This window comes from Pecten maximus, chromosome 15 (assembly GCF_902652985.1).
Source record: "Pecten maximus chromosome 15, xPecMax1.1, whole genome shotgun sequence".
In the NCBI taxonomy this organism is placed as follows: domain Eukaryota; kingdom Metazoa; phylum Mollusca; class Bivalvia; order Pectinida; family Pectinidae; genus Pecten; species Pecten maximus.
In genome coordinates, this window is record NC_047029.1 from 31,010,991 (window position 1) to 31,023,593 (window position 12,603).

General features: G+C 36.8%; 1 protein-coding gene across 5 annotated transcripts in view; it reads left to right on the forward strand.

Moving 5' to 3' along the window:
* The window catches only part of LOC117344236 (integrin alpha-8-like), a 122,004-nt gene that overhangs the window by 13,265 nt on the left and 96,136 nt on the right, over nt 1–12,603 (forward strand). For all 5 annotated transcript variants that reach the window (XR_004536131.1, XR_004536132.1, XM_033906914.1 and 2 more), the window contains exon 3: nt 2,217–2,323. Coding sequence is in view for 3 of the 5 variants with exons in the window: in XM_033906914.1 (XP_033762805.1) it covers nt 2,217–2,323 (107 nt within the window). In the remaining 2 variants the exon portion in view is untranslated. The remainder of the gene's footprint in view (nt 1–2,216; nt 2,324–12,603) is intronic.

Here is a 12,603-nt window from a genome sequence, read left to right on the forward strand (position 1 = left end):
ACAAAATGCAAGATGTTCATGAGCTACCATAGCTATTCTGTTATCCTAGCGGTAACATCGTCGCATGTGCATTTCTTGCTTTGTGACATTCGGGAAGTACACAGGGACATGTTTAGTCTTGAATTTTACAAATTAGCCTAAAATACCCATATATGAAGACATAGAGGTATTGCTGGCTATTTTGTTTAATAAGGGATCTATAAGTCTAGACATGCCTCTGTGGGAAATACAACAGGTGTTTCCCCCCGACAATCCACTTAATAGATATTTCAGAAAAATATATTTATTTCATAGTCTTTTGTAAAAAAACAAAACAAAAAAACAAATGAATAGATTACAATGATCTTATCAAATGCACCTTTTCAGGACGTCATGTTGATGTATCCTATAAAATCAGTCATTTCTTGATTAAATGGAGGCAAAAACGATATAGATAGATAAAAATAAACATCTTGTACAGGATGGATTAGTTCATGAAATGCTGCAACTACAATTTAATATATACATGTAGTTATTTTGAAACCTTTTCAAAGTTTTTTTATAAAGTAGGATCTTACTACAGTGTATCACAATGGCTTTAACATGATGGTTGACTCCTGTATGGACTCTCTGTAAATTTCATTGATGATTCATGATTCCATGAATGACACAGTGATTGATTATATCAGTGAATCACATTTATTAGACTCATAACATCTATAATTATATTAATGATATCACAGATTTTTGCATGAATCCTTGCCCTGTTCAGTTTGTTAGAAATTGATGGTCAGCACAGTCTGAGTCTGTTGAATTTACTGTGGATAATTATAATCATTTTAGATGGTCATAAAAAACGCCTCATTTCCACCGACATATGGTGGCGCAAAAATCAACCATGGTTCAATAGCCTTGACAACAAAAAACAAGCTTTGTTGATGAGGCTGGACATGGTCCAGTGACCGTGACAACTGCCTCCTTGCTCACTGTGAAGTGCCCTACAGCTGTTTAGCCATTATTAAAAGCATTGTTAGCCAAATTTACAGACAGCTGCAAAATATCTAAATAAATATAGTGCTGTCAATGCGAGAAAAATAGTTAATAGACTAGATTTGGGCTGTTTTTCTTCTCAGAAACATGAATAATGAACTGCTCAAAAACAAACATGGAGAAAAATCAAGTTGTTCAGAGAATGTAAACAGAAGCAGACATTTTGAATTTTTCTCCAGGATAATGAAATTTTAGTTTGTAGCAATGAAAATTGAGACTTCCCTAGAAACTTGATATAATAGATACGTTGAGGGGCTAAGGGGGACACTTGACCCTAGTTGTCCAGTTAATACCCAGTATCCTGAGTTTAACTGCTTGCAAGTTTTTTAAGTGTTTCTTAAACATTTTGCTTTTGCTATAGAAAAGTGTGGTTGGTGATATCAATTCTCTGTTATCCTTCTGATTTGTTATAAATGCTTTATTATTTTTCCTGAAAAGCAGAAAAGCATTTATTTTATTACAGAAGATGAATTGTTTTGGCCTTTAAATCTGGCTAGTTGAAGTCATTTACATGGGTTTGGACATCATTATGGCAATTGAAGTTATGACTTTTAAGATAGAATGGTGACAAACAATTTATCTGCACTTGTTATCTTCATGTTGAATTTCAATATTTGTACCAAGACATTTTTTTTTGCTTGAGACATATTAAAAGGAAAAGTTATCCAAAACTGTTTTAAGAATTGGTTTAAAGATTAAGTAAAGGCATCACTCGGTAATGGTACAGTATTTTCTGATCAAAACCATTAATATTCCTTGCAAGATTGCATGAATATTTGGAACCTCCATCTTTTGCAAATAAAATAAAATAAAATCTTTGAAACTGCACCAGTCTGCTTTCGCAAAAGTTACTTGAATAATGCTATTCTCATGGAGAAGGTTATAAGATCAGTTTCATATTCTGTGAAATTAAAGCCATGTATTTTCATCTTTAAATTTCAAACAGTAACTGGACAATATCTCCTTAAACAGAGTTGAAGATTTGATATCTTAGTAATATTAGTCTGTCTTTCCTCTGACCACAGCACCAGATTTATACATTTTGGCAGATATGGTGACACACTGGGAACATGGGTAACTCCAGTTATCCAAGACATCATTCATTTCAATATATTTTTGTATCAAGCTTACAGCCATTTTGACCTGAAACCATGACTTTGTAACTAACAAATATTTTCTTCCTACAGGTAACTCAAACCAGTTTAATGGCACATTATATTTAGCTATAGAAGACAAGTCCCATCAGTGGTTTGGGGCCACAGTGGCAAGTTCTGGAAACGATGGAAATATCTTGGTAAGTACTTGTTACTAATGAATTGTTACTAGCATTGTTTATCATTGGACACACTTTCCACAGGTATAATGTGTCAATGTAATACACAGGTGAATCAAGGGAGATAACTCTTATTAGTTAAAAATGATGAATTCTAATTTTGACTGGTATTAATCCTATGCCAGCATGATTGAATTCTTGTTTTGATTGGTGTAGAGGCTTTGACTGCATCAAGAGAAGATAACTCAAATATTCTAGTTTTGACCGGTGTCAAGGACTCCAGATCAAATTTGACCTACACCTGTATGTAATCCATTTGAGAGTAAGTCAAATTAGTTAGTATGAATTCAGCACAAACCTAAATAACCTTTGATTTCCAGGGGTGTCAACATGGTTAATGCTGACTCAACAGGAAAGATAACTCGATCTTGTTATTTAGAAATAATGAATTCTATTTCATGGATGTCAAGGTTTAAGTTTGCCTTAAGTAAGGGGAGATAATTCTTGGTTTAATGAACTTTGCACATATCCCATTCTTTGCAGTTGTCTGCATATTGAGACATTTGATTGGATTTTTTTTTTTACTTTCTTAAACATCCAAACGAAAATGGTTTTAGTGGATTTCATCCATTTGGGAACCGTTCACATGTGAAATCCTGTTTCATTTCTTTTTGTGGAAAAGCACAATATCTAAGCCCCATAAAAATATCCGATTTTCAGTATATGTTGTGTTCAATACCATAAACGATAGATTTTACAGGTTATGTCCCCCTTGACATGAAATGAAACTGGTTTAAACACATCTGACTAGATATAAATTCTTTGTGGCTGCTCAGGGACTAAAATTAGATATATTTCCTGGTGTTGATCCAGTTGGCAGGAAGTCTAATGGTGCACATATATATAAGTTTCTTTTCCTGGTAGTGTTGTAGCTGTAAACAGATCGGTGTCAGAGTCGGCTGATCTTTTAATGCTCGGAGATCCTATATATAACCTCCATCATGCATGATGCTATGATGTAAGGAATTTATTTATAGCCTCTCTGGTATGCTATAAGCATTGTTTTGTAACAATGCTGCACCTAGCTAGCTGATGAAAATGATAGATATATATTTCCTACACACGTTCCATAATGTGTGTTCCATAAAATGTGATATCATTTTCATTTCTTTTTAAAACTTTCAATTTGAGTCTCACTAAGAGCATTTAAATGGGAGTAGAACCATAAAAATCAGCTACTAACATTTTCCATCAGTTGTTGGCGATACATACCATAACATTTTCTAAAGTAATAAAAGAGATTTTCTGTGTGAAGATGAGACTGGATTGGAACATTTCTGCCCGTTGCTACGCGGACTGAACAGAACATTGGGGAGCACTTTGGACAAATGCTTGGATGATAATTAATATTTCCTACAAGCTATGGATGTTCAGCATCATCATCAGATATACATACAGTTCTAATGGCCCACTATAATGCCTCCTTGTGTTGCTTTTAAAACACAAACTTGACATTAATAGGAGCAAACAAAATTCAGTATGAATTGAGCACTAGCAAAGGCTTTATCTTACTGATTTGGGCTGGAGCCTTTCTGCCTCATATTGGGAAAAAATGTAAGAATGAATTTTGAAATTCTAAGGATTAAACTGAAATTTTGGGAATTTGTTTCAAGTATGAAATGAATTCTATTGGGAAAGGGGCCAATTATCGGCCCCCAAAAGCCATTGGAAAAAGCTGTTACCCCATTTTAGGTAGACTTTATTTTACAATGGGTCATACAAGTCGGAAATCCAGCTGCTCCTTTTCTGTACATTAGATGGAATTAGGTAATGTGTTATCACAGGGACTAGACTCGTCTGTCAATTACATTTACTATTATATAACGGTATCTCTTTTCGTAATACAGAGTTATCTGCTCTTCTGAGCAGGTATTGATTGTTACGTTATTAGTTTGTGTGAGAAAATTACGTCATTTCATCAAAAATTTATAACATTACTCTCACAAGAAAATGAAGTTACAATCAATACCTGCTCACATGAGATGATAACACTACATTGCGAAAAGACGGAATAATAAAACTGAGTGTAATTGACGGATGAAGCTAGTATCTATGGTGTACGGCATTGGTATCTATTTTAAATACTAATCTCTAATATAGTGATTCCAATAGATGACCGATTTATAAAAAGATCATAATTATAATGTACCTTAAAGATAAGAATGTGGGTAGACTAGGTCCCCTGTCTCTAGAATATTAAACTTATGAATAAAATTGAGCTTTACAATTTTAGTCTCAAGGATGTGACTAATTCAAGCCCAAGTTTCAAACAACGGGGAGATAACTAGTATTAGAATTTATCTGGGCAATTCTCTTACAAAAACCTTGAGGGCTGGCTCTGTATCAGACTTTAAGCAAGGTAGGGAACTGTATATATGATGCCCAATACAGATAGCAACATACTACTGTAAGCTGGTATGCAAATTAAAATTATAGAATATGAACATCTATTGTATGGGGATTTCAAAGCTGTATACATGTACTTCTTAGACAGTTGTTTAAGTAATCTAATGTTAAGTAGAATCTTTTTAAAACCTAATTGAATTATCAAGCATAAAAACACATTCAAAGAAATGAAATATCAAAGGTCTCCTAATGTGTTACAGTTTCATATTTCAAGCCTTTGTTTGATTTTAAGGTCAAATGTAAATGTTTATAGGTCAAGGTCAAACAGTAATATGAAATATCTTTTTTTTAATTCAACTTTATGGTGCAGTTAATCAGTTTCGAATTACATTGCTTCGTGCTTATATTTTGATTTAGTTATAAATTTAACACACAACAGTATTGTTCAGTACTATTGTGTTGCCCATCCTGTTTCACTTGGCTGACATGTCAAATACAAATACCTTCAAGGCATATAACAAACTCTTGTAATTGTTCAAACATGTGTTCCTATAGAAAATATTGATCTGCGATAGATATAGGGCGGACATACTTACAAGTCTGCTCATAAAACTGATTCCTCAAGTCGATGTTTATTACAAGCTTGTGTTCCAATTTTACTTCCAAGGAAACTGTTGGCGTCAATCACATGACCAGCAACAGTTAACCTTATTCGACTTTCATAAATCGGAAATTGCCATGTCTGTTTTTTTTATTGATTTTTATTAAAGAACTTACTTGTGATACTTGTATGTCAAATATTTTATAAAAAAAATCAGTAGAATTTAAAATTAATTTTGAATATTTTGGAAGAAAATTGCAGATCATACATGACAATTTTGTTGGCAAACTCTGTAAAATAAAATGATATATCGTTGTAATATTGTCATATACCAAGCCACAGCAAGCACTGGTAACAAGAGCTACAATCCTCGGGGGGAAAATCAAGACGCTCTTATGAAATTTGAAATCTGGTTTGCTTTAGCTGCCTCAGTGATATATTCTAGACAAAATCGAAATCTTCGAAGTCAACAGGAAAGTGTAGACATGTGAAATTCAATTTTCACAATTGTATTGGATTCCCCTTGTCACTCGATCAGCCGCAGTTACGCCGTTCATGGAACTTGTCCCCTGGCACAATTCCCTCCTCAACCCATGTGACATTGACTTCATAAAAGGTGGGAAATGTCGGAGGATTTGGCAAAAAAAGGGGAGAAGATTCAATTTTAGGAAGCATTATAATGAAAATCATTGAATCAGTTTTGTTTATTGGAGTTTCAACTGGTTGGTCTTTGACTTTATTCGGCCTTTAAGATATATGGTGGAAGTCTGTGTTTGTGCTTGAGTAATTGAGCTAGATGTTTATATGGGCTTAGCTAATATTTTGATTTACTTCTACTAACCTCTCCTGCTTTTCTTTGAACATGTTCCTAAGAGATGGCATTACTAGTGATGTTTAAAACAATTCAGAGAAGAATCTAAATTATGTAATTTGAATGTATTTCATTGCATTTCATCGTTCTGAATCTGCAATACAATTCATATTTCCTTTTGACCATTATTATAACCACCTTCCTCCAGCCTTCTTCGGGGATAATAGTTCAGAGTTGATAGCCTGGTTTAGTAGATATTGGAGGAAATTCTGTAACTTTGTAACATTCATACAGAGCCTGAAAGTATTATCAAAGTATATATTGTTTGAATTGGCCATGGTACATACAGCTAAATAATATAAACTCTCAGAATGCATGCGCAGGATCCTGAAATGCATTGGATCGAAGATATATCCTCAATCATCAACACAGTTTAATTTAATTTTTATTTTTATGTACCTGCCATAAAATGGAGTCTGTCATATACAGCATATAGCTAGTACTAGTGTTCCCCATGATGTCCGTCTCGTCCCATCATGTTCCCCGTGATGTCCGTCTCGTCCCATCATGTTCCCCATGATGTCCGTCTCGTCCCATCATGTTCCCTATGATGTCTGTCTCGTCCCATCATGTTCCCTATGATGTCTGTCTCGTCCCATCATGTTCCCCGTGATGTCCGTCTCGTCCCATCATGTTCCCCGTGATGTCCGTCTCGTCCCATCATGTTCTCCATGATGTCCGTCTCGTCCCATCATGTTCCCCGTGATGTCCGTCTCGTCCCATCATGTTCCCCGTGATGTCCGTCTCGTCCCATCATGTTCCCCGTGATGTCCGTCTCGTCCCATCATGTTCCCCGTGATGTCCGTCTCGTCCCATGTTCCCCGTGATGTCCGTCTCGTCCCATCATGTTCCCCGTGATGTCCGTCTCGTCCCATCATGTTCCCCGTGATGTCCGTCTCGTCCCATCATGTTCCCCATGATGTCCGTCTCGTCCCATCATGTTCCCCGTGATGTCCGTCTCGTCCCATCATGTTCCCCGTGATGTCCGTCTCGTCCCATCATGTTCCCCGTGATGTCCGTCTCGTCCCATCATGTTCCCCGTGATGTCCGTCTCGTCCCATCATGTTCCCCGTGATGTCCGTCTCGTCCCATCATGTTCCCCGTGATGTCCGTCTCGTCCCATCATGTTCCCCGTGATGTCCGTCTCGTCCCATCATGTTCCCCGTGATGTCCGTCTCGTCCCATCATGTTCCCCGTGATGTCCGTCTCGTCCCATCATGTTCCCCGTGATGTCCGTCTCGTCCCATCATGTTCCCCGTGATGTCCGTCTCGTCCCATCATGTTCCCCGTGATGTCCGTCTCGTCTCATCATGTTCCCCGTGATGTCCGTCTCGTCCCATCATGTTCCCCGTGATGTCCGTCTCGTCCCATCATGTTCCCCGTGATGTCCGTCTCGTCCCATCATGTTCCCCGTGATGTCCGTCTCGTCCCATGTTCCCCGTGATGTCCGTCTCGTCCCATCATGTTCCCCGTGATGTCCGTCTCGTCCCATCATGTTCCCCGTGATGTCCGTCTCGTCCCATCATGTTCCCCGTGATGTCCTTCTCGTCCCATCATGTTCCCCGTGATGTCCGTCTCGTCCCATCATGTTCCCCGTGATGTCCGTCTCGTCCCATCATGTTCCCCGTGATGTCCGTCTCGTCCCATCATGTTCCCCGTGATGTCCGTCTCGTCCCATCATGTTCCCCGTGATGTCCGTCTCGTCCCATCATGTTCCCCGTGATGTCCGTCTCGTCCCATCATGTTCCCCGTGATGTCCGTCTCGTCCCATCATGTTCCCCATGATGTCCGTCTCGTCCCATCATGATTCAATGTAAACACTTAGCAATAGCTATTCTTTGATAGATTTTGGTCAAACTTTATGCAATATGGTCATGTATGAGTGAACTTGGTACATCGATCACTGTTTGAGGGTTCCAATGTCAAGGCAGAGGTGATACTTGGGGCCATGATATTTCAGTCTGTTTTAGAATGCCAGCCACTTAACCTCGGTGAAGATCTGAGGTGTGTGGAATTGCTGCTCCCTACGAGGTTAAAGATTTGAGGTGTGTGGAATTGGCGCTCCCTACCTGTGTTGGTTTGTGTTTCTTAGGAAGCTAAGAAATTGACCGGTCCGTATTGTTATGGTTGTGTCCTTGGGCAAGACACTTGACCTTAATTGCTCTAGATGGCATGTGGTGGGTCTCGTATGTTGTTCAGTGAGTAAATTTTTTAATTAGTCACCAACTACTACAAGGAGACCCTGCTATAAAATGATCCTGACTGTTCATATGGTGATAAACCCAGCAAACACACTTCACATATATTGAAAATCATCAAATATTTAGCAACTTCATTCGTTCATTGATTTTGGTCAAATTTTATTCCAAGCTCACATGGCAGCAGGGCCATGTCTTACAGACATTTTCTAGTTAATTGACATGAACTTGTGAAAGTCTCTTTTACCTGGAATATTACACAAGAAATGCGATTTGTGTACTTTGAAAATCAGTGGGTATAATTTTGATTATCGGTACAAAATAATGAGGTGGTAGAAAACAATCATTACTATCTTAATTACAGTTATTAGAGTGAAAACAAAACAAGGTAACATTGTAAGGTATCTTTTAATTCATTTATTCGACTTGAAAGTCCTTTCTCTGAAAACTGGAGATATGTCTTTCACATGAATATCATTGATTCTATATGAAATGTCATTTGTTGACATTTTTACTGATCATGAACTGCCATAGCTATGGGTGGGCTTTTAACAAGGCATGGGCTTATTACCAGATAAATATGATGGTCATGGCATATATCTTGCCTTTGTTGGTTAGAAATGGTATTTTTGTTGGCTTTAACCTGACCTTGGTACCACGTTTTGTATTGATGTTTCCTCTAGTCCCTAGCCAGGGTTATACAGTAGTTATACTCTATGATATTTAGTAGTCTCATCCGCCGTACTTTGTGGTATTTTTGAAGTCCTTAGTCAATACTTGGTTGTACTGATATCTATAAGTCCCTATAGGGCGTATATGGAAAATATATACAATGTATATTTTCGAGAACAAAGAACATTTGATGTATTTTTTTCCCCATTAGGTATTTCTGAATAATTATCCTGTTACACTCATGTGTTATGCGATATAGGCCAGTAAAATGATAGCTGTACACTTATCAGCGATCTGATCAGGAAGTTCCTTTTACCCAGCTGCACACAAATATGATACAATATTAGCGATGTGTGTCCAATTTAGTCGCAATTTTTAAAGTTGAACATATATTTCAATTCATATCTTGAAATTACAATTTCTTAAAAACTAAATATTTTTCTAGATTTCAAAGTTAAAAAGTTGCTTGATGTTAAGTATTATTATTGCAATTCAGTAGGATCATTTGAATCAAAATATTAATTTCTAATTTTTCATGTAAAATTAATACATTCACACTTGTTTGGGGTATAAATGTATTTGCTTTGGATGATGCAACTATCTTTTTTCTGGGAGGTCAAGTACGTTTATCATGGGAGTGGCGCAAGGCCGTCTCTCATCTGATTGGACGATTAAATTATCTGATGAAAAAAGAGATAAAGATTAATTAATCTGATGAGTTAAATGATAGCACAGTGATACTAGGTGATCACTGCCGTGTGTATGTAGTATCTATGTATCTGATGCTGTTATGGACTATCTCAGCCTTACTAGGTGATCACTGCCGTGTGTATGTAGTATCTATGTATCTGATACTGTTATGGACTATCTCAGCCTTAATGACTTAATGGTTGCCCCTGAGTGTCAGCAACCTCAAGTGGAATGGGAAGATTTTTTAACAGCTTATTTTCCAGATGATACATTCTAACTATATATAATTATGTCTGTGGTGTTGTACTAACATCTGTGGGATAAGAAACAGCAGATGTACTGTGCATCATCTACCTCATGTTCTGACTACTGCATTATAAGGATATCTGCTACAGAAATTGAGATAAAAGATAATTTGCATGTTTCGTTATCCCGCAGCTGATAAATCAATATCACAATATCTTAATACTGGATCACTGTTTAAACCATACATCTTGGACTAAAATATTTTACAGAAAGGTTGTTTTCAAAAGTTAGAAGAAAAAGTTTACATGTGTTTGCTGTAACGTTTTATAACATAACGATTGAAATAGCTTAGATACATACTTTCTTTATATTTGCCTTCATTCCAATGGTACTCTCAATCATTTGACCTCGTATATATACTATAAGTATCTTCCTATAGCAATTATAGATTGAGCATAATATAATAACAGTCAAACCTGTCTTAAGCAGCCACCCAAGGGACCAACATATATCGGCTGCTTAAGACAGGTGGCTGCTTAAACCAGGTTGGCCAGAAACGGCCTGTTGCCCAATTCTTTTTTCAACAGTTTATTGAATTTATCATATTATAATGCACTTATTGATACTGATAACAATATACCATGTACAGTGTATTTTGAAATGAAAACCAACAAAGATCAAAGTTTTGATGAATTTGATAAAATATACCTGATCATGTGATCATCGTGGATGTCTACTTCCGGACGAAATGTCTGCTTAATACTGGACAATACAACGACTCGGGGCAGATTTTTGTGGCCGTTTGCCGCGTTTGACAGGTGACCACTTATTTCAGGTTTATTATATAGTGTTTTCCATCGGGCTGACCACAGACTGACTGCTTAACGGAGGTGGCCGTTTATTCAAGGTGGCCGTTAGAGAAGGTTTGACTGTTTAAACTTTATTAATCTTACACTTCCAAAATAAGTTTTATTATCTTATAATCACTCTGGGCTGTCCATATGGAAACACATGAGCGAGTCTTAAAGATTTTGAACACTGAGCAAATCAAAGAAAAATGGATCAATCAATAATATCACATATAAAATCAATAGCTGGAGTTCACACTGAACACTTAAATATCAAATTGTATTATAGCTGCAAACAGACACCATAAAAAAGCATGGACAATTTCTATGGAGTATCATAGATAAACTGTTTTGTTCCGGAACACCTGCACAATTAAAGATTAGGATTTAAGTGTCTCCATTTTTTTTAATCTTCTGTTTTTTCAGAGCTGACTTATCATGATTCCCCGAGAGTTTTCCTGAATGCTATTAACCTTTACAAAATAGTGTTTCATAAATTTACCTCTGCAATGGACATTTAGATCCATTCAAGAGTAGGTTTAAATCAGGATTTGATGATCTCGTAGACGTCTGCACTGGTTAAGCCTGGCAGTAGTAACTAAATTTCATTGTCAGATATTGCTTCATATGATGGCAACTTTTACAGTGTCCTCTGAAAGTCTTCGTTTAGTTATTTTTTTATGAGAATTTAGGTCTTGGCAGTACCCAAGGCATGGGCATGAAACAAAATTTTCTTTAACAAATATCTTTTATATCAGACACTTAAATTGTGTCCATTTAATTATTCATATGATTGATGTAATAATACCCACAGTACAGACAAGTAAATCACCATATTTTCAAGGCAATCCGCCCCTTTATAAATCAAGATGCAAATATATTTTACACACATTTCCTCATGAGATGGAGAACACAAAGCATAATATCCATCAACAATGTTGTAAAATATGTTGTTTATGTATTGCTTATAATCCCTTAACATTTGCTGCTGAAGGTCAGAAACAAATCATCTTTAGGTGTTAAGATGGATAGTTTACAATATAAATGATAGTTCAGTAAAACTCAGTGTAATGTGTGTGACAGACCGTTTGTTTGGATCCAATCAACTTTATTATACCAAACCACAAATCATGCATATGCAGTATATCCATAAATTAAGCAGACACCTCTCTTTTCTGATGAGAGGGCATAGTTTTAGATTTCTGACTATATACTGACCACCATTATTGAGGATGTTGTTCATTTGTTCCATTTCCTGATGCAGTGCATTCTGGGTTATTTTACACAGCAAATGTAGATAAATGAAGATCAATCCCAAATGGCCTTTATTTTAATGGTCTTCGACCTCTGTAAAATGTACATATGACAAAAATAACATAGTGAGCCATTATGTTGCCGTGTCAGAATTTAGGACTGGCGCAGAGTGTTAGGCAGCAGTTCTGATGGTGATGTCTGCCTACAGCTGATGATCATCCTGGAATCTGTGCCAAATGCGAGTTTAGGATTGTTTGTGAGTGGGATGGGAGCTATTTATGGTTGAGTAGGTAACACAGGTTTCCCGACTTTGATGAGTATACCAAAGTGATGAGGTACATACAAGAACAGGGAAGAAAGAGCCTGCACCATTCACCTTAGGAATCAAAGCATGTATCTTGATCTAGGATGGGGCTAGGTTAGTCATATGGTGATGTAATAGGGAGGGAAGAAGGTATTTGTACTGTTTAGTAAACAATGATCAGATGCCTGTTCATACTCCTGTAAACACCACA